The 27,895-nt window shown below is 44.0% G+C and overlaps 1 protein-coding gene across 1 annotated transcript in view; it reads right to left on the bottom strand.

Annotated features, from left to right (window-relative positions):
• ELOVL5 (ELOVL fatty acid elongase 5) overlaps positions 1-27,895 on the bottom strand; it is a 339,287-nt gene that overhangs the window by 61,244 nt on the left and 250,148 nt on the right. Inside the window, exons 6-7 of the mRNA XM_069235797.1 lie at positions 21,553-21,677; positions 19,309-19,443 (exon numbers count right to left, since the gene is read on the bottom strand). Coding sequence (XP_069091898.1) covers positions 19,309-19,443; positions 21,553-21,677 — 260 coding nt within the window. The remainder of the gene's footprint in view (positions 1-19,308; positions 19,444-21,552; positions 21,678-27,895) is intronic.

Genomic DNA, 27,895 nt, shown 5'->3' with positions numbered 1-27,895 from the left:
GAGGCTTTGGTCACCTTTAATACTTTAACTGGAAGAGAATATCTGGATTCTCCTTTAGCAACTCTTTGAGGTTTCTTGATAAGAACCCAATCGTGTACATTCAACTCTGTGACCTTGACATTGTTCCTCTTGTCATAATTATTTTTTTGAATTAATTGTTTTCCTATGACACGATCTCTCATCACACTCATGGCAAGATCAGACCCATCTGACTTTTCGCTAATAGAATTGGCTAACCATGCCGGCACAAGCTTGGACCTTGATTCCCTACCTCTTAGTAGTGTAAAAGGGGAAATGCGCGTAGTAGAATGTGTCATGTTTAAATAAGCCCATATTTTCTCTCTTAGAAAATCTCTAACATTACAATTACTAGCTAAAGCTGTCTGAATTCCTTCTTTCAATATTCTATTGGCCCTCTCTACCAATCTATTAGAAGCAGGACTATAAAAAGCAACTTGTAAATGTTGAATATAGAACCTTTCACAGAAAACAGACATTTTCCTTGAGGTAAAATGTACTCCATTATCAGAGACGATCACTGATGGACACCCTTCCAAAACAAATAAATCTGTCAAAAATCGAATCGCAGAATCTGTATCTGTACTATCTACGAAAGAATAATATATCCACTTAGAATAATAATCAATAGCAACAATCATATACTTCATATCTTTAGGTAATAGATCAAAAGGACCGGAGAAATCCAAAGCAATCTTCTCCCATGGTTTGTTTGGTAGAGCAACAGTATGCAAGGGCTTCACATTGTTTCTCCAATGTTTATCAGACACAATACACGATGGGCATTGATTGATGAATTCTGTAACCTGTTTATCCATGTTGGGCCACCAATATTTTCTCTTCAAAATTTTGCATGTGGCAGAGATACCCATATGACCCTGATGTGCTACTTCAACTAATCTAGGTCTTAATCCTTTAGGAGGCACGCACACAGATCCCCTCATGCAAAAAACATTCTCGCAAGACAGCTCCATCTCAAGTTGTTTAAAAGTACTTAACTCCCCAGAATATGACTTTTTGTTGGGCCAACCATGCTTGATATAATATAGTACTTGTGAAAGTAAAGTATCATTGACCATGGCCGACTCCCACTCTTCTTGTGAAAAAATGCCATCAGATGAAGAAATTAAATCTAAAACTCCTATTACACATTCTGTATCTTGATCATCTCCAACCTCTGTAGTGTAAGGCAGTGGTAGTCTGGATAAACAGTCCGTTCTCACATTTTTACCTCCATTAATATATTTGACCTCAAGATTGTACTCTTGCAGTTTAGATAAAAGTCGCACCAGCCGGGCAGATGCTTTACCTAGACCATTGCCGTTCAATAAAAATACCAAGGGTTTATGGTCCGTGAAAATTTCAAAATGAGTTCCCCAAATGTAAGTTTTAAACTTTTGAACAGCCCAAACACACGCTAAGGCCTCCCTTTCAATAGTGCTGTAATTACATTCAGCACTTGAAAGAGCTCTAGATGCAAACGCGACAGTATGTTCCTGCCCTTCTTGCCACTGTCCAAAAACTGCTCCCAGCCCCTTAAGACTGGCATCCACTGTTATGAAAGACTTGGCCGAAGGAATTATAGATTTCAAAGTAGGAGCAGATAAAACAACATGTTTGACATGCTCAAACGCATCATTAGTTTGCCTATCCCAAACAAATTTACAACCTTTTTTAAGTAGAGAGCGGAGGGGTTGTACAATCATTGCAAAGCCATTAACAAACCTAGAATAATACTCGCACAGCCATAAAAAAGAACGCAATTCATCTTTGTTAGACGGAACCAGAGCTTTTCTCACAGCCTCCAGATTGCACATTTTGGGTTCAATGCCCTCAGCAGATATGGAGTGACCGAGATATTCCACACTCCCAACTAAGAAATTACATTTTTAAGTTTTAATGGTTAACCCACACTTTTGAAGAATGGTAAAAACTTTACCCAACACTTGTTCATGTTCCTCTAAAGTCGCTGTATGGATTAAAATATCATCTTGGAAAGCGCAAACTTCCTTAAGATGCCCAAACAAAGTATCCATCATTTTCTGAAAAACACTCGCCGCTGAGGCAAGCCCAAAAGGTAGTCTGAGAAATTTGAAAGCACCAAAGGGTGTAATAAAGGTTGTTAGATCCTGAGAGTCTTCGCTAAGAGGAATCTGGTGATAAGCTGAATGTAAATCTATAGTAGAGAACATTTTTGAATTTCCCACTGTGGTGATCAATTCTTGTATGTGTGGCAGAGGGTGACAATCTACTAAGATATTTTTATTAAGGGATCTTAAATCAACACACAATCTGAGGTCCCCATTTTTTTTTTTTTTAATAACTATCCGAGAAACCCATTCTGATGCATTTGTCGCAGTGATAATTTTGTCCAACACTAATTTGTCAAGCAACACTTTAAGTTGATCTCTGATGGAGAGTGGAACTGGTCTGACTTTATGAGCAACAGGGACAGCTCTTTTTTTGAGTCTGATAGTGTGCTCGAACCCCTTCACATATCCAACTTTATCCACAAAAATATCAGGAAACTTTAGTGTATATTGCTCAGGAACTAAACTATTGGGTACGATTTGTAAACCAGATTCCCTGTCAACAATGTGTGGTCTCTCACCTAATCTAATGGGATTCTCCTGCCCTGGGTATAGTACAATACCCAAACGTGCTAAATCTTTCCACCCAACTATGTTCCTCCCTTTGAAAGCCACATAAATTTTAGTGACAATAGATCTGCTTAGTATTTCCAAAGTAGCATAGAAGAAACCCAAAAGATCAATGTCCTGATCTCCAAAAGCTTTCGGAGCAACATCAGCTTCAATTAGTTTTTTAGAGTTAGGCCATAATTGATAATAAGTATTGTCTGCCAATATAGTGATGGGAGCACCAGAGTCTGCCATAACGAATACTTTTCGAGAGTCTATAGTCGCCTCACATACAGGACCCTTAAATTGAACTTTAGGACACCCCCCTACTTTGATTAACCATATCCACAGTGAGGACTAGATTAGATACTCTTCCAGAACACCGATCCAGCTCCTCTACCTCTTCAGCATTCACATTGCTGATTCTCATTTTGGATCCAGAGTTTGTTTGTCTGCAAACTACCTGGAAATGGCCAAACTTGCGACATTTCAAGCACCTTTTCCCTGCAGCAGGACAACTTGGATTGTTACCTAAGTGATTGTTGGAACCACAACGGTAACAGGCCTTGCCCGTTTGGTTTTGCGCCTTCCTCGGTTTAATAGATTTCTCCCTTACAAAATTCACTTCGGTTCCCTCAGCTACATGATTGACACTACGCTCGCTATGATCGCATAACGCATGTGCAACACCTTGTCCACATACAACTCTAGATGTGACAATCAACCTCTCAATTGCCTTGGCTAAATCAATAACCTCATCCAAGGAGGGATTGCGACAAGCTAAGAGACGTTCTTGAACCTTCTTGGAGTAGCAATGAAAAACAAATTGGTCTCTAATATACGTATCAACCATGTTGCCAAAGTCACATTTAGATGCAAGCACACGCAAATTAGCCAAGTATTCATCTACAGATTCATCAGAAGACTGCTTGCACATAGCAAAGTTGAATCTTTCTAATGAAACATTTGAGTCATCTGAATACTGTTTTTTAATCCTCTCCTTTCCTTCGATGTAAACATCCCAAGTTGCATTGTCTCCTTGTGGCGGTTGGATCACGGGTAAATTGTCGAAAACACGCTGTCCAGCTATTCCTAGGTGGTTGAAAAGAAGGGCCAATTTCCTGGATGGTGAATAACCAATAGCATCTATTGCCGATAAATAATTTTCACAAATTCTCAGCCATTCATTCCATCTTATCTCCGGCTTACCTCCTTTTTGCAAAAAAGGAGGAGGCTGCATGACCAGTTGATTTGACGCCATGTCAACCCAGTGATTTGAGTCCCAGAAACACACAAAAAGAGATTGTCCTAAATTGGAAAACTAGCAAACGTAAGTCCCAAAAAAAAAAAAATAATATATATATATATATATATATATATATATATATATATATATATATATATATATATATATATATATATATATATATATATATATTGAAAATGTCACTTACCCAGTGTACATCTGTTCGTGGCATTAGTCGCTGCAGATTCACATGTTAAGCACAGTCCGCTGCCTGGTGTTGGGCTCGGAGTATTACAAGTTGTTTTTCTTCGAAGAAGTCTTTTTTTGGTCACGGGACCGAAGGACTCCTCCCTCTTCGGCTCCATTGCGCATGGGCGTCGACTCCATCTTAGATTGTTTTCCCCGCAGAGGGTGAGGCTGGAGTTGTTTGCTATAAATAGTGCCCATGCAATGGAGTGAATACGTATGTACATAAAAAGTTTATAATAATTATTTACAAATGTACAAATGTTTAAGATTTAAGATTTACTTCTAAACGGCTACAGGCTTCCCGGGGAGGCGGGAGGGCACATGTGAATCTGCAGCGACTAATGCCACAAACAGATGTACACTGGGTAAGTGACATTTTCAGTTCGATGGCATATGTTGCTGCAGATACACATGTTGAGCATAGACTATAAAGCAGTTACCTCCCCTAAAAGCGGTGGTTTAGCCTGTAGGAGTTGAAGTAGTTTGGAATAATGTTCTTAGTACAGCTTGGCCCACTGTAGCTTGTTGTGCATTTAGTACATCTACACAGTAGTGTTTAGTAAATGTATGAGGCGTAGACCAGGTTGCAGCCTTACATATTTCGCTCATAGGAATGTTTCCTAGAAAGGCCATTGTAGCACCTTTTTTTCTGGTTGAGTGTGCCTTTGGTGTAATAGGCAATTCTCTCTTGGCTTTAAGATAGCATGTTTGAATACATCTGACTATCCATCTAGCAATGCCTTGTTTAGAGATTGGATTTCCTATGTGTGGTTTTTGAAAAGCTATGAACAGTTGTTTTGTTTTCCTGATTAACTTTGTTCTGTCAATGTAGTACATTAGTGCTCTTTTGATGTCTAATGTATGTAGTGCCCTTTCAGCCACGGAATCTGGCTGTGGGAAGAACACTGGTAATTCTACTGTTTCATTTAAATGGAATGGTGAGATTACTTTTGGTAGAAATTTTGGATTTGTTCTTAGAACTATTTTATTTTTGTGTATTTGAATAAATGGTTCTTGTATGGTAAATGCCTGTATTTCACTTACTCTTCTGAGGGATGTGATTGCAATGAGAAATGCGACTTTCCACGTTAAATATTGCATTTCACAGGAATGCATGGGTTCAAAAGGTGGACCCATGAGTCTTGTTAAGACGATGTTAAGGTTCCATGAAGGAACTGGTGGTGTTCTTGGTGGTATAATTCTTTTTAGCCCTTCCATGAATGCTTTAATAACTGGTATTCTAAATAGAGACGATGAATGAGTAGTTTGTAGGTAAGCAGATATTGCTGCGAGGTGTATTTTTATAGATGAAAAAGCGAGGGTTGCTTTTTGCAAATGTAGTAAGTATCCCACTATGTCCTTTGTAGAGGCATGTAATGGTTGGATTTGATTGGTATGGCAGTAGCAAACAAATCTTTTCCACTTAGATGCATAGCAGTGTCTAGTGGAAGCTTTTCTAGCTTGTTTTATGACCTCCATACATTCTTGTGTGAGGTCTAAGTGTCCGAATTCTAGGATTTCAGGAGCCAAATTGCTAGATTCAATGATGCTGGGTTTGGATGCCTGATCTGTTGTTTGTGTTGTGTTAACAGATCTGGTCTGTTGGGTAGTCTGACATGCGGTACTAGTGAAAGGTCTAGTAGAGTTGTATACCAAGGTTGTCTTGCCCATGTGGGTGCTATCAGTATGAGTTTGAGTTGGTTTTGACTCAATTTGTTTACTAGATATGGAAGGAGAGGGAGAGGGGGAAAAGCGTATGCAAGTATCCCTGACCAACTCATCCATAGAGCATTGCCTTGTGATTCGCGATGTGGGTACCTGGATGCGAAGTTTTGGCATTTTGCATTTTCTTTTGTTGCGAACAAATCTATCTGGGGTGTTCCCCAAATTTGAAAGTAATTGTTCAGAACTTGTGGGTGAATTTCCCATTCGTGGACTTGTTGGTGATCTCGCGAAAGGTTGTCTGCTAGTTGGTTTTGTATCCCTGGAATAAATTGTGCTATTAGGCGAATGTGGTTGTGAATCGCCCACTGCCATATTTTTTGTGTTAGGAGACACAATTGTGTTGAGTGTGTTCCTCCTTGTTTGTTTAAATAATACATTGTTGTCATGTTGTCTGTTTTGACAAGAATGTATTTGTGTGTTATTATGGGTTGAAAGGCTTTTAACGCTAGAAATACTGCTAACAGTTCTAGGTAATTTATATGAAATTTTGTTTGGTGTACGTCCCATTGTCCTTGAATGCTGTGGTGATTGAGGTGTGCTCCCCACCCTGTCATGGAAGCATCTGTTGTTATAACGTATTGAGGCACTGGGTCCTGAAATGTCCGCCCTTTGTTTAAATTGTTGCTGTTCCACCATAGAAGCGAGAGGTATGTTTGGCGGTCTACCAACACCAGATCTAGAAGTTGACCCTGTGCTTGTGACCATTGTGATGCTAGGCACTGTTGTAAGGGTCGCATGTGTAGTCTTGCGTTTGGGACAATGGCTATGCATGATGACATCATGCCTAGAAGTTTTAGCACAAATTTTGCTTGTATCTTTTGGTTTGGAAACATAGCACTTATTACCTTGTGGAATGCTTGAACTCTTTGTGGACTTGGAGTGGCAATTCCTTTTGATGTGTTGATGGTTGCCCCTAGATATTGTTGTGTCTGACACGGTTCGAGGTGTGACTTTGTATAGTTGATGGAGAAACCCAGTTTGTGAAGGGTTTGTATGACATATGTGGTGTTGTTTGTGCACTTTCTTACTGTGTTGGTCTTGATTAGCCAATCGTCTAGGTAAGGAAACACATGTATTTGTTGTCTCCTGATATGTGCTGCTACTACTGCTAGACATTTTGTGAATACTCTTGGTGCAGTTGTTATTCCGAATGGCAACACCTTGAATTGGTAATGTATTCCTTTGAATACGAACCTTAGGTACTTTCTGTGAGAAGGATGTATCGGTATATGAAAGTACGCATCTTTTAGGTCTAATGTGGTCATGTAATCTTGCTGTTTGAGCAGTGGAATGATGTCTTGTAGTGTGACCATGTGAAAGTGGTCCGATATGATGTAGGTATTTAGTGTCCTGAGATCTAATATTGGTCTTAATGTTTTGTCTTTTTTTGGAATTAGAAAGTACAGGGAGTAAACTCCTGTGTTTTTTTGTTGTACTGGTACTAATTCTATTGCATCCTTTTGCAGTAGTGCTTGAACTTCTAGTCCTAAAAGTTCTAAATGTTGTAGTGACATTTTGCGTGTTTTTGGAGGGATGTTTGGTGGGAATTTGTGGAATTCTATGCAATAGCCATGTTGGATTATTGCTAGTACCCAATTGTCTGTTGTAATCTGCTGCCAAGATTGGTAGAATTGGCTTAGTCTTCCCCCCACTGGTGTTGAGTGAAGGGGTTGTGTGACTTGAAAGTCACTGTTTAGGTGGAGGTGTTTTTGGAGTTTGGAATTTTCCCCTACTCCTTGGGAATTGACCCCCTCTATATCCCCTGAAACCTCCCCTTTGGAATGAACCCTGATAGGGTGTGGTTCTTGTTTGTTGGCTGATGGTGTCTGTGGGTTGGCCACGAAACCCCCCTCTAAATGGAGTTTTTCTAAAAGAGCCTCTGCTCTGCGGGGAGTAGAGTGCGCCCATGGCTTTGGCCGTGTCTGTGTCCTTTTTAAGTTTTTCAATGGCTGTGTCCACTTCAAGGCCAAAAAGTTGTTTTTCGTTGAAGGGCATATTAAGGACAGCCTGCTGGATTTCAGGTTTGAACCCTGAAGTGCGGAGCCATGCGTGTCTCCTTATGGTGACAGCAGTGTTGACTGTTCTTGCTGCAGTATCGGCTGCGTCCATTGAAGAGCGGATTTGATTGTTCGAGATCGTTTGTCCCTCTTCAACTATTTTCTGCGCCCTTTTTTGGTATTCCTGGGGAAGATGGTCTATGAGAAGTTGCATCTCATCCCAGTGTGCGCGGTCATATCGGGCTAGCAGCGCTTGAGAATTTGCGATGCGCCATTGGTTGGCTGCCTGTGATGCGACTCTTTTTCCTGCCACATCAAATTTTCGGCTTTCTTTGTCCGTAGGTGGGGCGTCGCCAGATGTATGGGAATTTGCTCTTTTGCGAGCTGCCCCTACTACTACGGAGTCAGGTGGTAACTGCGAAGTAATAAACACTGGGTCTGTGGGTGGTGGTTTATATTTCTTATCCACCCTTGGGGTGATGGCTCTTGATTTTACGGGCTCTTCAAAAATTAGTTTTGCGTGCCGTAACATCCCTGGTAGCATTGGGAGACATTGATATTGGCTATGTGTAGCCGAGAGGGTGTTAAATAGAAAATCATCCTCTATAGGATCGGAATGCAGTTGGACATTGTGGAATTCTGCTGCCCTAGCCACCAGTTGCGAGTATGAGGTACTGTCCTCTGGCGGTGACGGCTTTGTGGGGTATGAATCGGGATCATTGTCCGGCACTGGGGTGTCGTATAAGTCCCAAGCGTCTTGATCCTGATTATCTTGACTTATAGTAGTTTGCGCTGGTGAGTGCATTTGTGGCGGAGTTTGTGCCGGCGATGCCTGTTGTGGTGGAGAGGGCGGAGGCGTGACTTTTTTAACCACTTTGGCTTGTGGTTGTGCGTCATCCTTGAGAAATCCGATCCTTCTTTTTCTCATTATTGGGGGAAGGGTTGATATCTTCCCTGTGTCTTGTTGGATGTACAGTCTCTTTTGTGTGTAGTCTGATTCTACACTTTGGAGCTCTTGTCCAAATCTGTGCATCTGGCCACTTATTCCTTGTTCCTCTGTGTAGGAAGGAGGTGTGGAACTTTTCGGCGCCGAGAGAGAATCTTTTTTCGGCTTCGGTACCGACTGAATTTTTGTGGCTTTCGGCAGTGTGTCTCGGTGCCGATGTTTTTCGGTGCCGGCATCTTGTTTTTGCTTCTCGGAGCCGCTATCTCGGCTCCGAGGTTGCTCCATGGCGGCCCCTCGACCGGAGTCGGGTGTCTTCGCTATGGGCGTGCCCTTTTTCGGCGCCTTCGACGGGTCGCCGGTTTTATGGGTCGAGCCATGGCCTGTTGGCAGTGGCGTCCCCTGGGCTTTTGTTTTTTCGATGGTCTTTATTTTCGACGTCTTACTCACTGTTTGTTGTTGTTGTTCGACGTCGGAGTCTCCGGATTCTGAGTCCGGAACCGAGAATGTTTCCTCTTCGTCGTCGAAACGTTGTTTTGTCGGCGTGGACGCCATTTGTAGACGCCTGGCTCTTCGGTCCCGGAGTGTTTTTCTGGACCGGAAGGCTCGACAGGCCTCACAGGTATCCTCCTTGTGCTCGGGGGACAAGCACAAGTTACAGACCAAGTGCTGATCTGTATAAGGATACTTAATGTGACATTTTGGGCAGAAACGGAACGGGGTCCGTTCCATCGGCTTCGGCGTCACACGCGGTCGGGCCGACCAGGCCCCGATGGGGGATCGAAGCTACCCCAAAGTCTTCCGATGATCGGTGTCGATGTACCTAACTATCCCGATACCGAACGGAACAATACCGACGCTTTCTTCCGAGATTCTGACTAACTTTCCGAACCGAAACACGGAGCGAAAAGGAACACGTCCGAACCCGACAGCGGAAAAAAACAATCTAAGATGGAGTCGACGCCCATGCACAATGGAGCCGAAGAGGGAGGAGTCCTTCGGTCCCGTGACCAAAAAAGACTTCTTCGAAGAAAAACAACTTGTAATACTCCGAGCCCAACACCAGGCAGCGGACTGTGCTCAACATGTGTATCTGCAGCAACATATGCCATCGAACACACATATATATATATATATATATATATTTTTTATAATTTATAAATCCGAAATTAGAATATTTCCATGAAGATGACAGAATTCACACTTCAATAATGTCTAAAATGAAGTGTATTACTGTGTTTCCCAGTTGTTTGAAGCATTAAGTTATTTTATGAAATGTAGCAAAGAGCGGTGGCGTTAGCGCGTCGTCCTAGCAACTAACGCGTGAAACAGGAAGTAGAAGAGGAGACGCGCGTTGCCCGGCAACCGTCAGCGTGCAGGACGTGCGTGAACACGCCCACGCATGCGCGCAGGACAGCTATGTGCGCGAGTCCACACGCAGCACTGTGCTCTCGAGTCCACACGCAGCACTGTGCGCTCGAGTGCTTAACAGCAAAAGTGGCTCGGGAGCTCTGGTGCCTTCAGGCAAGCTTCACCAGGGCTTACCTGGCCGTAGGAAAATCGCAGTAAGAAGGCGTTCCTTGTTTTTTTTTTTCTCTGGGAAAACAGCACCATTGAATATCCGCTTGTGGTCAGGCCGCGCAGTTTCACATCAAATAGCGGTCGGTGGATCACGAACAGTTTACCCCACTCCTGGTACCAAATTGTAGCGTGGGTGATGTATAGAGTACAGAAAGACGGGAAAGACGGAAAAGACGCCGTACATCCAAATTGTAAATTCTTCTTTATTCTGGGATAAAGACCACGACAGCAAGAAGAGTCCTGACAGGTCCAGAGCCAGAGTCAAACTGACCTTGGTTCTGGAACCTCACCAGCACTCTGATGCAATGTGGAATAGAGAACATAGAATATGGAACACAGAACAAAGTACATGAGACACAAGCCAAGTAACATATTACACACAGCCAGCATCTACTCTCACTACTGCAATATTAAAAGAGGCTCCGAAGTGAGGAATCAAGTCATTGCTTTAGCCCTCTGTGACATGTCTTATCCTAATTTTCTGCACATGTATTATTGTTTTTCAACATACATAAAGCGGAAACAATCACACATCATATTGTCGTGTATACATTACATTTCTGATACATGTTCTGGTGTTTTATAATAACTACCCACTAAGAATTTCGAATCGCTGATCAATGGCATATTCTAAAGAAATGATAAGGTGTTGGGGGATAGGGAAAATATGAGGGGTGTGCGTATGTGCTTGTTCTCGCAAGGGTAACAGTGACAGGCTGTATCACTTGGCAGGACAAAAATCTCTTGCTGGAAATCTCACGTTTCTTCACTACACCCTTGCACCATCTACCGGCCAGTCAGTTAAATATCAACTTGTTGCCTATATACCCCTTCTGTTTCAATTCTTAACTGGATTTAAGCGTAAATTACCTCCATCATAACAAAAAAAATCTCACCTACAAATTAAGTCAGTTTGGTTGTTTACGATTACTAATGAACAGAAAAGAAGATAATCCTAAAGACGGCACTACTGCTGCTTCTCTTTGAACAAAGTACGACTAGATAAAGCAAGTTTATATCCTCAAAAGACAAGACGCATGTTAAAACAAGACAGATTTTTATACAAGAAATCTATTATTGCCCAACCGCCTTTGGTCTCCCGAAAAAGAATGGCGCTTAACTAAGTTTGGTGCAAATGTATGAAAAGTACATAACATCAGTTTTAGGCTACTTATGGCACGAGATGATGAGTTCAGTGCCAAAAGTAGGCCCCCGGGGAACAAGTGCATTTGGTTAACTCGTGTCTTTTTATCTCTCAGTGCTGCTCTCTGCGCTCCAGCTCCTGGATAAGCTCAGTCGTCTTCTTTCTTTACAAGGTACTCCTGCGTTCTACATGAATTCTCTCTATTCACAGAGACCTACTGTAAATCTCCTACAAAGCTACAGCTCCTTACTATCCACTTCACCATCACATCAACCCAACTAGGTTCCGATTACGAGTACTGCGGAACGGAATTACCATGTGGAACTCTGCTTAGCACAATTATATGTTGGCCGGTGTTCCTTCGAATGTGTTTCATGGGTATGAAAACATTGAGCTTCATTTTTACTGGTCGGAAATTCCAACCGGCGAAATCGCTTTCGGACAGGACTGCATTGCAGACAGGACCCATTTCCTGGTCCCTGCCTGACCCTTAGCTACAGTTTCTCTCTCCTAAGCTCTTTTTCCCTTACCCCTCAGGCACGTAAGTCCTCACAGGCAGATCCTAACAGGTGGTAAATGTCTGCATTTAGCCTCCAAATCAGGCATTCTGTGGGGAATACCAGTCAGTACAAACGTGTATGCAGTTATTCGCCATTCAGGCGAGCTGAAACTCTTATTTGAAGTAATTTCACGGGGAGATTCTTACCAGAATCATAGATTCTTGCCATCCAAAATCTAGGCATTGAACTTTTTTGTTTCTTTACGTATGGCATTTTTGGGAATATTCTTCCACCTTCTCCTCACCGATCTTCTTATTCTGCTCAACAAAACAGATGGGGACTTTGTACTCCATACAACATACAGAGAAGTCCTTAATATGTAGGTTCACCTTCTCACTCTGACGGGCCACCTTCTTTTCCATCACGCTTGGTACAGTGTCTCTGTTCTTCACCTTAGCTTTGGACTGATCCTGCTGGCTCACCATGTGCTCTCTCTTGACCTTTGGTGTCTGCATGCTCTATGTCCCGGAGGAGTACCGTCCTCTGTGACGCCAGCCGGGCTTCTGTTCAGAGCCTGCAGATCTCCATCCAGGCATTCAGCTGTTTTTCACCTGGAGGACGGCTAAAGAACTCCCAAATTACGGAGTCCTTTAATGACTTCTACTGCTCCACTGTCCACCTGGTGCAGACCACCTCTTTATCTGTAAAAGCTGCTGCTTTAGATGGTCCTGCCTAGTCTTGTTGGGTGTCTGCCATTCTTAGTCATTGAAATGAGCACGCCCCAAACACAACAGCTCAGATCGCCTTCTCCTTCCTAAATAGTGGATTTCCTGTTGCCAAGAAGAATTTTATTTTGATAGGGTGTTAAGATACTTGAGCTATAAGTCAATAATAGGCTCAGCATGGCCTTTAAAATGTAATACAGTCCGCAATACAGACTGCAAAAGAAGTTTAGCACTCGTTGCAAGGTGAGCAGGGTCTGTTGTCTCTAAACAGACTTTGGGCCTGATTACAACTTTGGAGGAGGTGTTAATCCGTCCCAAATGTGACGGATATACCACCAGCCGTATTACGAGTTCCATAGGATATAATGGACTCGTAATACGGCTGGTGGTAAATCCGTCACTTTACCGTCACTTTTGGGACGGATTAACACCTCCTCCAAAGTTGTAATCAGGCCCTTTGTGTGCTAACAAAAAATTAATAAAGGTTGACTTCAGTATAAAAGACACCCTAAAATTCTAACACCCTCCAAATGTATTGGTAGTCAATGGGCTAGTTTTCGTGTGGTGGATTCGACATAACCAAGACAGAACTGGTACTCTCTAGACTCAACAGCTAAGCCATGACTTCGAAACACTGAAGATGGTGCCCAAGGTCTATGGTCTAGTTGTCAAAGCCATAGACTGTAGGCACTATATTAGGTGTATCGATACCACAGCCTAGTTGCAAGACTGCAACCCTCCCCCCACACAATTTCTCACTGGGGGTGGGGCAGACTTAATGACCCTCCCCTCCAGCCCCCATCAAGGCCTGTGTGTCCAGGAGTGCTTAACCTGCCGCCTTATGTGGCCTTTATTTTTTTCCTTTGGGATTCAAGGTTGTTCCCCACGTACAGTAACAGCGGCTGCAAGAGGGATTTTACTTTTGGGATCATCCAATCAGGACACAATAAAATCAAGTCGCAGACATATATGAACTGCCAATGAATGTGCATTTGGAGTCCAGATTCTGTTCCATACAAATCAGTGGGGTGCCCACTTGTGTTCTCAAGAAGGGTAAGTTACATACCTTCGGAGATGTTATTTTTTTCCTTCCGACATCTACATAATGTTCCTGCAGCGGATTCCTCATCTTAAGATATCTCATGCATAACTGCACCCAGAATATTTTCAGCAGTGCTCCTCAATAGTGCCCAGTAGTACAACAGATGCTTATGTTTTGAGACATAGCAAAAACCTCAACCTGCAGCTTAGCTGTCTCCTGCCTGATCCTCGCATTCAGTTTCAACTCTTGATTTGCTGAGGACAGTTTGCTCTCTGATATTCTCAATCTCTGCCACGTGAGCTATGGAAAGCTTCTCTTCTTTCTCTATCATCTAAATTCACAGAGCTATTGTTCCAATGCAGAGCAGTCTTGGATCCAACCCATCCCTCCTTAAAGATGTAGTGAACAGCTGATGTGTCAGCACGGATCTGTACACGTTAGTCTTGCATAAAACAGCCAGCCAGTAAGCCAACTTACTGTATAATTCTTACAACTATTAATTCCATTTTGTAAGCAACTTCCTGTTTGTGCTCGAAACAGTATTCCAAGTCGGTGGTAGCTGCCCATGAGCTAACACCACATGTGCTATTTGCCCATGCAAAAACCACATATTCCATAGTGCTTGGTCACAAGTAAAGCCTGAAGAGAATCGCAAGAATTTCTGATTTGCGTACACTCAAACATGTTCCAGGATAAGCATACTGGAATGTTAACCTCTGTAATGTTGCAGTGTGAGCAAATCCCATTTTCATGCTTTTTGTCATGAGATAGTTGTGAGGTTTTACCTGCTGTAAACTTGTGAACAAAGGCACATAATCTGTACACAGGCAAATAGAACATGTAAATACCATTTAACCTGGAATAAACCTTTGGTGCAAATGACAGTTTGTGCCAGTAACAGATTTAGCTCTACAGTTGTTGCCAGAAAAGGATTTAGCCCTATTATTGTTATTAGGGCCAGAAGTGTTCCATGAGATCCAATGTGGGATGTAAGGCCTAAGCTCGCTGGCAGACCAATTCATCAGCTGAGTGAAAGTAAACCAAGTTGAAAAAGCAGGATTCATTATAAGTTATTTTCAGTCAAAATGTAAGTTTTATTTACTTCAGGAATTTAATATCGGTTTATATCATTACATAGAAACCTGCAGAAAGGAAGGGTGAATAATTAAAGTACTTTATAGAAACGTGGATACTATAAATGGACTGTTTTGGACTGTTTTGTTATTAATAAAAAACAAATGTAACATATACCACATCTGAAATCCCACAAACAGTCACGGCAAACACTCTTAATCACTTCTTCATCAGGAAGATCACGAAGGCCAAACACCCCATCAACACGAAACACATCTACTCAGCCTCCGATCAACATTGTTTCATCCCTAAATGAGCAATCCTCAACTTCTTTTCAATTGACAAACTTATGTACCCTCTTCTTTTTGAAGGCCAAGTGCTAAAAAGAAGACACTCTACATTCATCCATACATCAACACCTCGACAACATTTTGCCTGGACAATCTATGACAGGAAAATCGCAGTTTCAAGCCAACTACAATAGCAAATCAACAATAAGAACGTGATATAACTTTCAATCCTGATTCAAACCTCTCTGTAGCATGGAGACAGATATGCTTTAAGTAGTCAATGACGTCTGCCTAATTAACAACAGGAATTGGCCTTGCCTCCTGATCCTGTTCAACCTCTATGTAGCTTCAAAAAAGTCGACCACCAAGCATTGATCCATACCCTAGAAACGGGTACTGGGCTTCTCTGTCGCAATCATGCATTGGTTCTAACTTTACCTCACCAACTGCCACCAGCTCATCCAGATGGGAATCTCAAGAATCTAGAAACTCACCGGCCCTTGAACATTACCTCAGTGTTCCATCCGCACCCACACTTCAGTTCCTACTAACTCTCTAACTCATAACTGACAAAAAGTGAATATGCACCAATAAGCTGAAAATGCACAACTCTATTACAAAATCTCTAGGACTCCCAAAAACAAAGACAGAATGAATCTGCTTTTCTAACAGCACCAAGCAACCACAGATCTCTGCTACATGACATGAACATAGACATCATCTCACCTCAGCTAACAATACAAAATCATTTGGGTTTACCTTTGACACAGACCCCTCCTTGAAGGAACATGTTGGCAGTAACCCAAGCGGCATGGTATCCGGCAACCCTCTGCAAATAAGTAAATAAACTCTTCCTACCTGACACTCTCATGTTGCGATTCATCCCCAACACATCAACGGCAGCCCTGGAATATATGTTCCACAGCATAGCACACATCTTCTTTAAGTGCTTAAGAAGTTTAACCACATCACACAACTATTAAGGAATTACGGGCCAGAAGCAGGAAAAACCCGCACTGCGACTCGCAAATTGCGAGTCTGAGCGACTCACAATTTGCGACTTGCAATGCCGGATGCAGGATGGTGTCCCTAACACCATCTGCGAGTCACTAGGGGGTCGCAAAGGCCCACCTCATTAATATTAATGAGGTGGGTCGCAATTTGTGACCCCCTTGCGAGTCGCAGCACTCACAGGGATGGTGGCCTGCTGGAGACAGCAGACCTCCATGTCTGACTGCTTTTAAATAAAGCAGGTTTTTTTTTTTGGTTTTTTTTTGTAATGCAGCCCGTTTTCCTTAAAGGAAAACGAGATGCATTACAAAATGAAAAAAATGAAACGTGTCAGTTTCATTTTTTTCAGAGCAGGCACTGCTCTGCCTGCTCTGAAAAAATGTTTTCAAGGCCATTCACAAAGGGGAAGGGCCCATCCCTTTTGCGAATGGGTTACCATCAGTGTGACACTGATGGTAACTGTGATTGCTTTGCGACCACGTTCGCGGTCACAAAGCAATCCTACATCGCGCTGCGGCTCGCAAATAGGAAGGGGAACACCCCTTCCTATTTGCGACTTCCAGTCCCATTTTGCAAATCTGTAACCAGGTTCCCATCTCGCAAAATGGGAATGGGCATCGCGATGTCGGTTTTGCGCCTCGCAAACAGCGATTTTCGCTGTTTGCGACGCGTTAAAGTCTTTCTACATCTGGCCCTATGTTTGCTCCCCTCCAAACTTGCATACTTTTCAAAACTAGCTGCATCACTTACACAACCATCATCCATGGCTCCTCTGCATGGCTGGGATCTAGGAACTAATCACCTCTTGCAGACAATGTCACACTAGGAGCCAGGACATTGTCAGATTGGAGCCAAAGAGTGTAAGCCTATGAAGGCCAGAAGACAGGCTTTCTCTAACCACACACCTAGGATGTGCAACAACATCCCCATCAACATCATGAATGCTCCAATTTTTGCATCCAAAAGTAAAATAAGATATACCCTTTCAAGGCGCATTATCAACCTACAGGTTAGGAGCCTATGGGGCCTGCCTCAATGCAGATAGTCTGAAATTGTCCCCTTGGTCTTTTGTCCTTGTTAATTTTTACCGTCGCTGCACAGATTACTTTTTGTTTCATACAATTACCATCACTAGCATACATCAGGTTTGGACGACGTTTGAGTTACAGCAAGGTAATGACATAGGATGAAGGTTAGAGACAAGGTACAGATAATAGTTATGGTTAGTATAGGGAAGGAATGTTTAACAGCATTTTCACCATGAATGTATTTGTTGCTGAGTTTTCATTACCGCTGAGCTTTTAGTGTTAATTTTAATTATTTAGGTTTCTTTGTAATGGTATTTCATCATTCCATTATTATTCATTTTCACAGATTCTTTTAAAAGCTGGTATATCTATAGCAAAATAGTCAGTCTCTAAACAGATTGCATGTGTATGGCCGGCCACTGTTAACTCCCTATCGCACATGTGTTCAGTGGGCAGTAGCTCAAGCAGTTTTATCACCATCACAAATGGAAAACACAGGGCGTTTATTTCTCTAGTGCAAAATTAATTTGAAAGGGGCTGGAATCTAAACGAGCCTAACCAGGCTTTTAAAATGTAATATTACCAAGTTAGTCACATTTTAACCAAAGTTTGGTTTACAAAGTGCCTAAAAATAAATACATAAATACATTTAGTTCCTGTGCATCCAATTAAATGCTTCTCTGTGTCAAAACTGACCATTTCTTCTTCAAGTCCCACATTTAGCCTGTAATATTAAATAACTAGTGTTTTTTCTCGCTACCTAGATCAGGCAGACCTTATCGTAATGGTATTCATTTTGCTGCGCATGAACTTCAGAATCTGCTTTTTGGGAATTGAAATATTTCAGATGCAGAATAAGCACGCATTTCTCCAGGGTGTGTTCTGATCACTGAACTAATCCTACACAGCTCAACTTTCTCACATGAAACAGCGAATAACTAACAATATCTCTACTTTTCAACAGTAGGCTGTACAGGCAAAAGGTTTAGCTGTGCTGCCTTATTAATAATGTAGAGCATGAGTCACACAATACTCAAATCACTCACTGAAAATAAACGACACGTTTTTCAAAACATACTTTTTTGCACAAGACAGATAAAGATTATCTACTAATTCATGGACTCTGGTACATAAGCGGGTCGGATGCCTCGCCACACACCTTCTCCTCCATGTCTGATGCCACCTGCGTCCCTGGCTTATTTCAGGCAATCGTCTGCATGTTGCCTGTTCCCTTGGAATCAGCTGACCTTGTTTTTCTTTAAAGTAAGCAATTTACACTGCGTGTGCTGTGTTCCCTGGACAGGAGATTAATGGCCCTTGTTTGTTTGTTTGGAGAAATGAACAAGGACATTAAAATGATCTGTCCATCCTGCACCACCACAGGAAGGCTTACTACAGCAATGCCTGATTGCTTACTCTAGGTTTTTTCAGTAAACATCAAACTTAAAGATGGAAAACTACACTACGTCCATACAGGACGCACTGGCAGGCATGACAGAGTCAAAAGTCAAGGCGAACTATGCTTGAACAGAAAAAAGCATGACCGAGGTTTCGAAAAGGTACTTACACCGTACAAAAGAAACCTCGGCACTCTGAACATCCTGGGCCGCACGGCAGCCACGTCAGGTCAATGAAGGAGAAACACAACCTAAAGTGACCACTGCTATCCGGAGACCAAGGATCCGACTCACTGCGCTTTTTCTGTGAGTAGGGTTGTTACTCACACCTAAGTCTGTAGTAAGAGACACGTATTCAATGAAAAAGCTTTGTGAATCAGGCCCTGTGACTGCTAGACACAAGCAACTTCTTCCACGCTCTCCAAAGGATATGGAAGAAATCCAAGTAGGAGGAGGCATACAGCATTCACAAAAGGGAATGCTGAGTGCTGAATGAACTCTAATCATCTGGTAGATATGATCACTGGATGGCCTTTGTTTGCTGGGCACATGAAAACGATTTTTCTCCTACCTAGTAATTCAGGCATTACAATCACGAAATATAGGAAATGTAAAGATTCTTTTTTGGTATTCTTTTGCGTGTATGTTCAATTTGAAGAAAATAGACACTGTTAATATGTTTCAAAAAACATTTTTTACCTGAATGTAGAAGTTTCCGAAGAGGATAATTAAGGTAATCATGTAGCAGTTCTGGAAATACAACCAGCCCATAGGGAATTTACAAGGCCACCACACCGCACAGCTTGTTTGAGTCATTGTCAGCACGAACTGAGTCTGAAAAATAAGTTGCAGAAGATCGTTAAAATGTAATTTAGCTGCCATTGGGCACGTGCAAGCTAACGTGCTAGCAGGCCATAGCTGCGAACCTTCTCCACCTGTGGTGTGTGTACTGTTTAGCACCCAGTACAGACTCACAATTTACTAAATCACAAGCGTTAAAGTCACTGCATCTGAATCGAATACTACACAAACGGAGGAGAGAAAAACATTTCAGCACCTGGGGCATTCACAAAATGGCTATGGTTCGGCACACTGCAGGTAAGAAAATACTGTTGTAGGTACACAATGCGTTAAAGAGCTGGAATTAGACCTAACCCCCTGCAGAAGAACTTTAAGCACTAGACAGAGTCATGAAACCTAATATGGATCTGGTATTGGGAATAAATAAGACAAATAGTGCTCAGTGGCATAATATCTATCATAAAACAGCTTAAATTAATTATTACCAACTCTGTTACAGGGTGGATATGAACATCGATATTGGTTTCGTGCTCAAGGAAGAGAGTTGAGTTTATATTGTACAAGGCTAGATTTACTCCCAGTGCAGAAGTACACTAAAGCACAATACGATCAAAAACAGATGCCCTGCAACCTATTGTTGGGGTGGCCTTTTGCTGCAAGCATCTGCTGGCTGTGTGGAGCAGTGATACAAACAAAAAGCTTTATGATTCGGTTTTATGGGTAGAACTGGCCATGTTCTTCAGGTCCTTATGTCCACCATCTGCAAAAACTTACACGAGATTATCAATGCTTTTATCTCCTTTGCTGATTGCAAAGATTTGTGTTAATTGTGCAATAAACATGTTGGTCTACAAGAGATTATTTTTTTCTTGTGGCTGGCAGCCTCCAGGGTCTCAATAAACTTAACAGAATCGAGCCTGCGATCTGTGATGCACATGAAAGGGTAACAAGAACTCCCTAATCTACACCTTATGCCGCAGAGATAGCAAAACAACTTGCATCACTACAGGTCTAGCAACTGGCTAATGTGCAGCTCCACTACTACTCTCACAATGCAGATCTGCCCAATCGGATGCCTTCTAGCTACTGCTACTGAAAAATGAAAACAGGGTCATTACTTGATTTGAGCTTAAGATGGTCCATGGACATGAGTCAGGAGTGGACCGTTACCTGGATTTGTATTAGTTCTGTAAACCTTCATAATATATTGAATCATTTAAATGATTGCTCCCCATAGTACCATTTCTTTGTTAAATAACTATTTACCCTTTCATTCGCTAAACAAAAACTTTGCATTTCAATGTTAATTATTTTTTCTCATAGTGGGCCTCACTTTTTATCGCTGAGCTTTTTTGTGTAGAAACCATTACTCCAGTATTGCATTTCTGTATTATTTGACTTGCCATCACGCCGATTTAGTTATCTTTTTACCTGATCTTGCAACCTTATCCTAATCACTCTGTTGAGGAAATAACTACAGAACACATACCTGCCCGGATATGATTCTAAGTCCAAGTCTAATCCTCACGCTTGCTTTTTATTATTTTCCCCTGTACATGCGAAATTGCTTCATACCCAAGGTGTGCTTTGTCTGCCTTATCCGCATTGCCTTTACAACCACTCCAGTGTGTGTTCTTGCCATGCTTGTGGTTTATAAGCTGCTAATAGCCTCATTCTGTTCACAGAGATCCGAGTGGCACCATTTATCGTGCTGCTTTCTAAGGCAGACTTTGAACTTTCTGGAGAAGGGATTCCTTGTTCTCTTCAGGTGGCCTTTCTTTTAACCCTTTGCTTGTATTACATTTAAAATTTCAGTAAGCCAAAATTCTCTCTCTGCTTGTATTCATTTCATTTCCCAGATCACCCCCTTTCCAGGATATTTCAAGAGTTGTGAATTGTGCATTTTCACTGACATTAGATTATTATATCATTATAGCAGACATGCAAATAGGATGTATCATTTTAAAGAGCCACAATGATTGAGGGACAAAAGGGAACACAAAATATGACACCAGAGCGTCTAAAAAAATATCTCTCTATGGTTATGTCTGAACAATTTTTACTCAAGAATTCCCTTTATCAAAGAGCTGCCTGTCAGGAGCAAGGCATATCTGCATAGGGCATTGCAAAGGAATAACTCACCAGTTGGCACAGAGTGATGTACTTCTTCCACCAGAGATATGGGCGAAGTGCAGGAATAGCAGACAGTCCATAGTACGAGTACATGAGGACATGAATAAAGCTATTAAGAGTGGAACCAAAGTAGGCTAAAAAAGAAGTGGGAAAATAAAAATTTAGTAAAGATAGCAGAATCAACATTAAAGTTAGGATATAATCAGATTATTTTCACACTAAACTCGCCTGGTATCCACATTTTAAATAAATGTATCATAAATTTGGCAGCCAAGGTAGTCATACATGAAATGACTGCCTACATTTTATTTACATATTTTCGTTTTGCCCATTATTTTTTTGTACTGGAGATCAGAAAACATGAAAACCGACACCTCTGCAAAGGCTTTTTTTAAACAGCTTTATTGGTACTTTATCGTTCACAAAAATCAAGCGTTTTTACTATGGTCTGCAGTTTTAGTTCGTATACTTAAAAGGAGATGCAAAAAAAAAACATCTACATCCTTCATATCCCTAAGAGGTGTGTTTTATTGGGTTAAAGTAGGAAGTTGGCTCTGTATGTACTATTTCAAAGTAAGAAATAGCATGCACATGGAATCCAAGGGTTCCCCTTAGAGGTAAGATAGTGGCAAAAAGAGATAATTCTAATGTTCTATTTTGTGGTAGTGTGGTCGAGCAGTAGGCTTATCAGAGGGTAGTGTTAACCATCTGTTGTACACACACAGGCAATAAATGAGGAACACACACTCAAAGACAATTCCAGGCCAATAGGTTTTTATATAGAAAAATATCTTTTCTTAGTTTATTTTAAGAACCACAGGTTCAAGATTTACAAACAATACTTTAAATGAAAGGTATTTCACTGAGGTATCTTAGGAACTTTGAATCATCACAATAGCATGTACAGTTTTGGCAAAAATGGCAATAAGCTATTTTAAAAATGGACACAGTGCAAAAATCAACAGTTCCTGGGGGAGGTAAGTATTTGTTAGGTTCACAGGTAAGTAAAGCACTTACACGGTTCAAAGTTGGGTCCAAGGTAGCCCACCGTTGGGGGTTCAAGGCAACCCCAAAGTTACCACACCAGCAGCTCAGGGCCGGTCAGGTGCAGAGGTCAAAGTGGTGCCCAAAAACACATAGGCGGTCATTATAACATTGGCAGTAAAAGCCGCTTACCGCCGTGCAGAAGACCGCCAACACACCGCCGCGGCCGCGGAATTCCACCACAGCTATTATGACCCACAGCACGGAATCCGCCAATATTCAGACACCCACACAAGTCCGCCACACCAAAGGTCAGTGATAAACTGGCGAAAACAAAACCGACACCGTCACGCCAACAGAAATACGCCAACACTATCACGACCCACGAATCCATGCGGCGATCTTTCAACCACGGTATTCCATTGGCGGTACACACCACCGCGCCCAAAATACACACACATATACAAAACACTACCACATTGGACAATTCGAAATACACACACCTGATACACATACACACACCACTCCCACACACCCAATACAATATATAACACACACCCACATCACCCACAAACCCCTACGACCACAATTGAGAAAGAAGCACAGAGAGGGACACCACCATCAACAATACTAGCATCCACAGGCACACAACACCATCACCCACATAACGTCCACGCACCTCACACAACACCCCACTACATATCAGCATACTTATCACCACACACACCACCCCACACATCACCCACACCACCCCATAGCACGGCAAAGGCACCCCAGGTTCTCGGAGGATGAGCTCAGGGTCATGGTGGAGGAAATCGTCCGGGTAGAGCCACAGCTATTCGGATCACAGGTGCAGCAGACCTCCATTGCAAGGAAGATGGAGCTATTGCGCAGAATAGTGGAAATCGGAATGGCATCAGGAAGAGGTGTAACAACCTATGGGGGAAGGTGCGTTCCGTGGTCTCAGGACACAAGCTTGCGGTTCATCGGACTGGAGTCGGACCCCCACCTCCTCCCCCACAACTAACAACATGGGAGGAGCAGGTCTTGGCAATTCTGCATCCTGAGGGCCTCGCAGGAGTAGCTGGAGGAATGGACTCTGGTAAGTCAAATCTTAACTATTACATCCCTCACCCTACCTGCATGCCATCACATAACCCCACCCTCACCCTCACCCCCATCACTCCAATTCCTCACAAATGTCCCAACATAACAAACCACACATCCCAACACCAAGCCCTCAATGCAACAACAAGGCATGGACACCCATCACTAAAGCATGCCCACTGCACATATCCATACACCCCCCTAAACCATCATCACACAAGGTCCCACACAGGAATGCATGCACTGGGGTACACGGTCACCCATCCATTGCACACCATGGCACACACAGATGTAATAAACATCCTTTTATACCCCTGCAGGACCCCTACCCAATGTCACCGGACAGGAGGGTCCACACATGTCCACACCACCAACAGAAGAGGCCCACAGTGATGACAGCACCTCTGTCCAACTGGATCTAGATGACCAGCCCGGCCTATCGGGGACCTCAGGACAGTCGGTTCCCATCACAGTCACAGGCCACTACAGAGCTTCCCCCCTTTGGAAACACCAGCACAGCACACACCCAGCGGGCCCATACCTCTGTCCCCAGGACATGTCAATCAGCAGTGTGTCCACCACTACAGGGAACCCAGGATAACCCACCACCCCAACAACAACAGGGACCTGGGGGCAGTGGCAGTGGGCACACAGTCCAGGGGATGGAGGCCCAGGAACACAGGGGAACTGGGAGGGCTGCTGAGCGACAGGGGGAGGACAGGCCAAGGGAACCCACTCTCCACGAGGCCCTCTCCAACATCAAGAGAGCCTACCACCACTCCCAGGAGACGATGGCAACGGTACTGACCAAGTTTCAGGAGACCCAGCACCTGCAGGAGGAACAGTATTTGGGCTTCAGGGAGGAACTCAGAGCCATCAATTCCACCCTGGGCACCATCGTAGGGGTGCTGAAGGAAGTACTCAACACCAGGAGGGACACTGTGGCACTACAAGGGGCCCCTGACACTAGCCTGGACGATGAACTGCCCACCACCTCCGCCGGCGCTGGTGGACAGGAGGCACTGCCACAGGACCACCACACCAGCACCCCACTCCCTGCAGAGGGAGAACCACCCCGCAAACGGTCCCTGAGATACTGGACAAAGACAGAGAACGATGCCAAGACCCCCGCAAGAAATGAGTCCACCCTGAATGTCATCCTTCTGTTCCACTTTGTCACCCTGTCCATCCTTAAACTGCCCCAGCTCCACTTCCTATGCCCATTTGGGCAATGCACCTGTGAGACTAATAGACTGGACTCTGCCATGGACATTCCTCCACCATCATCCCTCACTATTTTGCTACCCCCTCCAATATTGAGCACTAAAATAAACACCCTTAAAGCACAAAACAATCTGGAGTCAGTCTGTGATTTCAGAATAGTGTATTAGCAATTACAGTGTCAAAAAGCTCTTTCATTTGTAATGTCAACATACCTATGTCACACAGGTCTAGTCCATGAGGAATCAAAGCAGATGTCACACAGTGGGACCCACATCTGAGAAATCGTAAGGGAAAGTGACAACTCAATGACCATACACTGGGTGAAAACGACAGACAGTAGAGAGGTAGTAGTGTTAAAATACATGTAGTAGGCAGGTTTGTATTCTTACCTGTGTTTCACTGGAAATATTGCTGGATCACTGAGTCCCTGTTGTCCATGTCTTCTTCTTCTGCTTCCTTGTCTTCAATGTCCACAGGCTCCACAGCTGCAACAACACCGCCATCTGGACCATCCTCCTGCAGAAAGGGCACCTGGCGTCGCAAAGCTAAGTTGTGAAGCATACAGCAGGCCACGATGATCTGGCACTCCTTCTTTGGTGAGTAGAATAGGGATCCACCTGTCATATGGAGGCACCTGAACCTGGCCTTCAGGAGGCCAAAGGTGCGCTAGATTATCCGACCTGTTCGCCCATGGGCCTCATTGTAGCATTCCTCTGCCCTTGTCCTGGGATTCCTCACTGGGGTCAGTAGCCATGACAGGTTGGGGTAACCAGAGTCACCTGCAAATGGTGATGGGCAACTGTTAGACACACACTAACCTGTAGGGATATCCCCAGACCCAGACAACCATTCCCACTGTCTTGCTTCCAGGTACTCACCTAATAGCCACACATGGTGCCTCTGGAGTTGACCCATCACATAAGGGATGCAGCTATTCCGCAGGATGTAGGCGTCATGCACTGAGCCAGGGAACTTGGCATTAACATGGCAGATGTACTGGTCTGCCAAACATACCATCTGTACATTCATGGAATGGTAACTCTTCCGGTTTCTGTACACCTGTTCACTCTTGCTGGGGGGTTGGGGGGGATTGGGGGGGGGTTTGGGGGGGGACCAAAGCCACATGTGTCCCATCAGTGGCACCTATGATGTTGGGGATATGTCCCAGGGCATAGAAATCACCTTTCACTGTAGGCAAATCCTCCACCTTAGGGAAAACAATGTAGCTCCGCATGTATTTCAGCAGGGCAGACAACACTCTGGACAACACGTTGGAAAATATGGGCTAGGACATCCCTGATGCAATGGCCACAATTGTTTGAAATGACCCACTTGCAAGGAAATGGAGCACTGACAGCACCTGCACTTGAGGGGGGATTCCTGTGGGATGGCGGAGAGCTGACATCAGGTCTGGCTCCAGCTGGGTACTCAGTTCCTGGATTGTGGCACGGTCAAGCCTGTAGGTTATGATCACATGTCTTTCCTCCATTGTCGACGGGTCCACCAGCGGTTGGTACACCGGAGGATGCCGCCATCTCCTCACATGTCCCAGCGGATGGTGCCTATGAAGGACAACAGCTAACACAGAGTCAACCAACTCAGAGGTACGTACCCACAGCTTACACAGAACACGAATCATAATCCAAAAAGTGGCCTGTATGTGTGTTGAGTCTAGGCCTAGGTATGTGTGACGCAGTTAAAAATGAAGCCATGTGGGCCCCTGAAATGGCGGCTGCCTGACCTCTAAAGTGGGACAATGGGATGTGAGGTAACTGCGCTGGTGTTGTACACCGTTGCGGTAAGCGGGCGAAGACCGTGGCGCAATGCTGCATTAGTTAACATTGGACCCTATGGGTCCCATGAGCCAATGACGATGTACGCCGGCGGTGACGGTACGCACCGCCGCGGACGTGACCGCCATTTTCTATCTGTTCAATCACTCAATACCTGATCTTCGACAGGAGAGGACCTACACTGCAAGTGCTGCTGTGACCTCGGTCTGGAAGAGACAATGGCTCGAGTGTCTGGGGAAAGGGCCCCTGCCTTACACATCGGAGGAGTTGTAGAAACTCGTGGACGGGGTCCTCTCCCAATACACGCTACTCTGTGGTGGGGGGGAGATTGCGGTGTGCATGAAACAATGGTGAATAGATGTGCCACATGGCAATAGTAGGGATGGGGGCCAATGACTGTGACGGTGCAGTTGATAATAAGTTTCTGTTCCCCCGGTACAATTCATGTAGGTCAGCGCCCACCAGAAAAAAGATATTTGGCGTGCCATCGCCAAGGACGTCCAGACCCTGGGGGTCTACTACAGACGGAGCACCCACTGCCGGAAAAGATGGGAGGACATTCGCCGCTGGAGCAAGAAGACTGCGGAGGCTCAGCTGGGGATGGCCTCCCAACGTGGGAGGGGTGCCCGACGCACCATGACCCCCCTAATGTTCAGGATCCTGGCGGTGGCGTACCCGGAGTTGGATGGGTGCTTGAGGGCATCACAGCAGCCACAAGGGGGTGAGTAAACTCTCATCCTGCTGATTTTGCGCGCAGTGGAGGGGTCTGGGTGGGGAAGGTGGGCTGTGGGTTTCCCTGGGCCAGGGCGAGTTTCGTAGGCAAAGTCCCTCCGTAAGGCAGGCCATGTGGCACCCCACCCCACCTCTGTAGAGTGCCAAGTACACCTAGTCATTCCCCTGTGTCATCCATGTGTGCAGATGTCGTCCATAGCCTAGTAGGCCATTTCCCAGGGATTGAACAGTGGAGCCCAAGAGCGCGGCGTAGTGCAGGGGGCTTCTGTGTCTGTCGTGTCGGCCAACGGTAGCGGTAATGCATGCACTCAACATGTTTTTTTTCTGTCGTCCCCCCCCCTTTTGTGGTCTCCCTGTTCTTGTGTGCATTAGCATCATCAGGCGGAGGAGCAGTGGCACCGGAGCACGAGGGGGCTGCATCCCTAACGGCCATGGAGGGCCACACTACGGACTCGGACTTCACCAGTGGGACGGAGGCCGAGGGGAGCTCCACGGCGGGGACAGGAGCTGAG

The sequence above is a fragment of the Pleurodeles waltl genome, chromosome 5 (genome assembly GCF_031143425.1).
Source record: "Pleurodeles waltl isolate 20211129_DDA chromosome 5, aPleWal1.hap1.20221129, whole genome shotgun sequence".
Taxonomy (NCBI): Eukaryota; Metazoa; Chordata; class Amphibia; order Caudata; family Salamandridae; genus Pleurodeles; species Pleurodeles waltl.
The sequence above is the reverse complement of the archived record's forward strand: the minus strand, read 5'-3'. Positions and strand labels throughout refer to the sequence as shown.